The sequence below is a fragment of the Centruroides sculpturatus genome, unplaced genomic scaffold (assembly GCF_000671375.1).
Source record: "Centruroides sculpturatus isolate CEXI.00-Female unplaced genomic scaffold, Cexi_2.0 scaffold773, whole genome shotgun sequence".
Classification (NCBI taxonomy): domain Eukaryota; kingdom Metazoa; phylum Arthropoda; class Arachnida; order Scorpiones; family Buthidae; genus Centruroides; species Centruroides sculpturatus.
Window position 1 is genome coordinate 253,049 of NW_019384998.1, and position 5,958 is coordinate 259,006.

Genomic DNA, 5,958 nt, shown 5'->3' on the forward strand with positions numbered 1-5,958 from the left:
GACAGACACACAGACACACATTCATTTATATATATATATATATAATTTACTTTAATTTTTAAATAATTTTCTGTTCTTTAATATAAAGTATTTTAAAAAAATGTTAAAATAAACTCGACTTGGATTATTATAAATAAGGCATGCATAAATTAAGTAATTTTATATTTCTACTCAGAGCCGTTGAGAGGAAGCTGAAGATTTTTCCCTAGACTCGAAGAAAACTTAAAAGGCTTTAAAATTCCTGTTATATATGTAACACTCGATGTATTGCTATGAAATGTGGACAACAAACTAAGACGAAAAACAGCCATAACATTTTAAAAACCCAGTAGTTGTTCTACACCTTATAAATCAATATTATTTTTACTAATAGAAAATAACATTTTTAATGCTTCTTTTTAACTTTCCACTTATTTTATTTGTTCCAAAAAGTGACAAAGAGGGCCCACTAAGGAGACAAAATGGATCCGCTCTAACCTCTGGCTCCATATAAGCGATCGACGGTTATGCGAACATATTTAACCTTATATTGAACTCGTCACTCTATTTTGAAAAGAAAAATTTTTTATAGAAATATTTAAAATTAACGTTTCCGAAACTTTTAACAATTATATATTGATAATTTGTCTTGTAATTTGTTTACAAACAGCCGAATAAATAATTTCTATGCAACGTGATTTTATCTAGATTATGGCTTTGCAAATAATTTTTACATTAATATTTGAGCAGAATACAAATTTGGTGATTTGATGCAATCTGTAAATGACATTTTTTTTTGGAAAATTGTTTTTCCTATTAGAAATGTTTAACTGTTAAGTTAATGGTTTAGAGTAAAACATGTATTTTAGAAATTTCCATAAACATAAATGCAATAAGGACATTTATAATGTGTACATTTGTTTAATATTAATTTAATTATAAAGATTAGGAGCATCTTAAGAATTAAAGTTTTTGTATTAAAACAGAAATAAACTAATTTACTTGTTTTAAAATGAAGTTAGTTCTGTTAAACATAAGAAAAAAAAAATCATGTAATAATTTATCTAGTTCCCGTTGTAATGCTTTTTCTCAAGAAAAAAATCTGAAACAACACAAAATTAACGTAGTATAATCTGTTTTATTAATCAAATTTGAAAATAAAAAAAAAACATGTAAACGCTTTCTTGTAAATTTAAATAACTTTAAATCAACAATTAAATATTTGTAATGCTTTTCTAATCCGAATTTTTAAGTATGGCAGGTTCAGATTCGACCATCCAAAATCTGGAATAACTCTTCATTATGCTTCCCCTGTAAAATACAATCCATTATTATTATTATTTTGGAAAAATATAAAATGATTTTCAATAAAAAACTTTATCAATAACTTACTTGAAAATAACTTCTGTGTCTTCTTCTTTGTCACAACCTTCTGGGTACTTCCATTGAAAGGTGAAATTATCCTTTTCTTTGGAATTAGTGTGTGTTGCTGTATCCTATAAATAACAGAAAGAATGTTTAATTTTAAGTATATTTTAAAGAATATACTAAACAAGAAGATAGATATTTACTTCATCTTCGTCACATTTTATAGTTTTTAATCCATCTTCTTCTACAAAGTGTCCTTCTATTGGTTTTCCTTCTTTGTCGTAAGCTCGGATCATAAATCCTTTAAAGTTGGCACCAATAATAGTTACTAAGAAAAATATTTTAAAAGTTCAGTTTTTTGGCATTCATAATAAAATCTCAAAACAAAAATTAAATAAATACACATAGCCAAAAATTAAATAATAATATCTAATCGCTCACATTCTTAGTACTGAAATATCAATTTTAATTGAACTTAAAAAAAAATAATTAAATTTTTAAATGCTCAACAATTAATAGAAAAGTGCGATAAAATTTTAAAATTAATTTATGATGTGAATCGTAATTTAAACAGCAAAAATGATCTTTTGGCTAATAGAATACGATATTCAAAATGAAAGCTGTGAGAAAAAATGATTAAGGGGCGTTCACACGGTTCAACTATTGTTGAACAACATCAGTTGACAGCTAGTTGTACTATACAACAAAAGTTAAACCTGTTAATGAATTAAATTGAAATCATTACGTTCAACGGACTTTCAACTTGTAGTAGTTCAACGACGTTGAATGGTGAGAACGTCCCTATAGTCTCTGGTAAAATCATACTTACGTTCAACTAAATCACATTTTAAAGCTTTAACTTCTAGTTTGTATGGAGAAACACTTGTTTGAACTTGAAAAAATTCTTTAGTAGGTTTTCCATCGGCTCCTTTTTTAGCATGTTTAGGCAATAGATCCTCGCAAGAATCGGGTGGTGCTCCATTTGGGAAGGCATAACAAGCTGTTGCCAAAAGAAGTACGGCGAGACAGGGCTTCATTGTCTTAGTTTTTAAGTTTTCTTTCTAAATTACAAAACAAAATTAATAAAAATTTCATATTTAGCTCTATGAAAACATTTAATTGCATAGGTCTAAAACTATTCTTTAAATCTTTTTTATATTAAAACTCAGCCGAAAAAATTCTCATCGAAACTCATTTAAAACTGTTTCCGCTAATCAAATGATGAACAATAGACAAAAATTAAAAAAAAACATTTTTTTTTTAAATCCTAAACTTCCTAACTCAATTTAAAGCAGATAACAAAACTAGTTTGTAGTCATCCATATAAATAGATTTGGAGGTCAATAACACGTCACAGAAGAATAATTTCAAATTTTTCTTTTTGAATTCTCATCAATAAAATTTAAAAATTAGTGTAAACTTTATTGATTTTTTGCAAAAAGAAGATTTAAATAAACAATTTTCGTACCTAAGACACCTTTTCAAACTATATATTATTGCTATATTAAAAAAAAATAAGATATAAAATACTTACTTGTAACTTTATTTTGAATTGACTAATTCCATCCAAACTTGGGTCTTAAATAGAAAAAGTTAGAATCACGTGATTATAAAAATGTAATGCATCCCAGCTCAACCATAGGTCATTATCCAAACCAATAGAACAGAAGAAAAAAAATGGCAGTAGTTGTTTTGATAATTGCCGTTTCGCATTGTTTCTGTTAAATTTTAATAGTTTATAGATGACTGCTTCGGTTTAAAGGCAAAAAATAATTACCAAAAATATGCAAAAATTAAAAAAAATAAATTAAAATTTAAAAATGGAACAAAAATATATTTAAAATGTATACAAAATTACTAAATTTAAATAAGATGACACGCGGCGGTTATGATTATTAATGTTTTATTTTCTACGTAAAAGTACAGTATATTTAGGAAATATATTTTAATATAATAATTTCAAGTCGATAATTAATACGCGTTTTTAGAGGTATGAAATATGATTTAACAGGTGAAAGTGATGATACATGTTCATTATCTGAATTCACTTCAATTAAAAATTGATAAGAAAATATAAACAATGTTTGGAACAAAAACATGTAAAGAAGGTAAAGAAGATTATTAAAATTTCGTCATATCTACGTGATAACACTGGTAATTTTTGGCAAATTTCAAGTTTTGTTCGTGTCATTTGCAGTCTGATCATAGGCGATAAGTCGCGCATCCCATTCCTGTATGCATTTAAATTATGTATATTATAGAAAAAATCACACCGAATTATTATTTTATGTAGAAATTGTTTCGATGAGATCGCTAAACAAAAAGGATACGCAGATTTAGCTTAAACAGGAAATCTGTAAAGAGGAAACTGCATTAGATGCATCAAATAGAGAATTAATTACAATGTTGGTTCATTTATTAAATTACTTATATATTTTGAAATTATGTATATTCTGTATGATTATACACATAAATAGATCTGAAAACAAAGTTTTGGAGGTTTTCTTGCAAGTCAAACCTGCAAGAAAATCTACAAAACTAAAAATTAATTTGTTTCAATGTTTACCAATATTAAAGCAAATATTAATCAGTCGTAAATTGTAATTTAGTTTAGTCTTTAAGATAAATTAAATTATTTAGCGAAAACAATTTTTTAAATATTATTTTGTCTTTCATATTGATTACTATAATTAATTTTTTGTCTTTAATTATTTGAATTGTTTTAATACAATTTTTATATTCCACATTTTTGAGCATTTTCTGCACTTTATTTTTGTCGTGTTTGAATTATTTTAAATACATTATATGCATTTTTTAAAAATTAATTATGTGCAATTTTGTTCAATTGTATATTTTATTCTTAAAATTATAAATCAGGACCACATTCATATTACTTCATTTTCCACTATTATCTTTACTGTATGAAGTATTAATAGCAATATTGTACTATATTCATTTCCAAATATATCTCTTTTAAAGAAATAATAATAAATATAGTTTAAATTAGCACCAAAAAATTAATTAATTTATATGTGAAATAAGTTTTTAGAGTATCTCAAAGAAATTGTACTGTTTAACCTCTAAATATAGATAGAAAAAATATATATATAAAAAGTTAAATTATCAATAAAGTTTTACGAATAAAATATTGAGAAAAAGAGAAAATCATTTTAAATTTAAAAAAAACTTGAGAGAAAAAAATCAAATTTAAGTTGGTACTAATTTTTATTCTGTAATATCCTATCCTAATGCCATTTTATCATCAGAAGAATCAACGAATGCCGTTTTTAAATTTATTTTAATTATCTGGTTTAAATATATTACTTTAAATAAGTCAAAATAATAAAAGAAAAAGGAAAAACAATTTTTATTTTGTCTGTTAAATTAATATACATTATTCGTCATATGACAAATTTTACAACTTATAATCTTCATTATTTCGCTTGAAGTTTAATAATAATTTACTTCATTTTTATAAATATTTTTATTAAAAATTTTAATAATAGTTGTTTTTGTAAATTACACATGAATTTTCACTAATTATCCGATAATGTTTACACATATTTTAATTTTTTTTTATCACAGACGACTGACATCAGCGGAGGTGAAGTAATGATCCGAGTCTATATAACAAGATTAATCATGCCGGAAATTATTCACATTATTCTGAAATATTATTTAGTAATTATAGAAATAATACATAATTTTGATTTTAAATTAAGTAGTTTAAATGAGAACTAATTTCTCAATTTTAATGAATAGTTTTTAACTATTATTAATTAAGCAATTAATTAAATAGAAATGAACGTTCACTCTAAAAACTTGTTAACTTAAAAAACATAAAAATAGTAAATAGTTTTTACTTTTATAAACATAAAATAACTTTTTCTTTAATAACGTTGCACTATATTATCCACAGAAGCTGGCCATTAACGTTTATATATTATACTTTTGATGAAGAATATGCAAGCAAATTTTGTATGTTTTAATCCATAAATAATTATTTTAACTGTTAATACTTGTAAATGGATATGAATTAATTGTATTAATATATATTTATAATGTATTAACTAATTCATATTGATTACAATATAAAGAATGATACATATAACTTAAATATAGGCCTACTGCATTAATTCTCATGAATAAAAACATTTTTGTATTATTATATATACCTTTACAGTAAGGTTGTTGATTATAAAACCCCCATTAAATTTAAATGTTAACTTTAACCTTTCGTCCATACTGTATGAAGTTTATCCAATAGGTGTTTATGGTGCTAAAGCATCATCTTGTATGTGTAATACCAAAGTAATACATTTTATCACATTAAAATAAAAATAAATATAATAACGGGTATCGTATGACTTCAATTACGTAAGATTAGGTAAAGTAATTCTAACGTATTTGAGTAACATTCTTCGAAAAACGTGCCTTGAGACACCTTAACTTGCTCTGAGCATCACCCATATTCTAAAAATAATTTCGGAAATTCCACTGCTTAATATTGAGGAATAATTATCATTTTGTCCTATTTAAAATAATAAAAATCTAAACAGTAAACTCCAATTTACTTTATATATATATATATATAGAAATAGAAATAGCAAA

The 5,958-nt window shown here is 24.4% G+C and overlaps 1 protein-coding gene across 1 annotated transcript; it reads right to left on the bottom strand.

The window, feature by feature from the left end:
- Positions 1 to 1,111: 1,111 nt before the first annotated feature.
- On the bottom strand, positions 1,112 to 2,985 carry LOC111633153 (putative defense protein Hdd11-like). Its single transcript, XM_023377683.1, has 5 exons — positions 2,882 to 2,985; positions 2,177 to 2,408; positions 1,551 to 1,675; positions 1,372 to 1,475; positions 1,112 to 1,290 (listed from the first exon to the last, which is right to left on the bottom strand). Exons 2-5 carry the CDS (start codon positions 2,382 to 2,384, stop codon positions 1,215 to 1,217), a joined length of 513 nt encoding a protein of 170 aa, XP_023233451.1. The 5' UTR covers positions 2,385 to 2,408; positions 2,882 to 2,985; the 3' UTR covers positions 1,112 to 1,214.
- Between the last annotated feature and the right edge of the window lie 2,973 nt (positions 2,986 to 5,958).

Coding starts and splice junctions, on each gene's coding strand:
- LOC111633153 (XM_023377683.1), bottom strand. CDS start 2,384: ATGAAGCCCTGTCTCGCCGTACTTCTTTTGGCAACAGCTTGTTATGCC. Junction 1,676..2,176: donor AAAATGTGATTTAGTTGAAC/GTAAGTATGATT, acceptor TATTTTTCTTAG/TAACTATTATTGGTGCCAAC. Junction 1,291..1,371: donor GACACAGAAGTTATTTTCAA/GTAAGTTATTGA, acceptor TGTATTTTACAG/GGGAAGCATAATGAAGAGTT.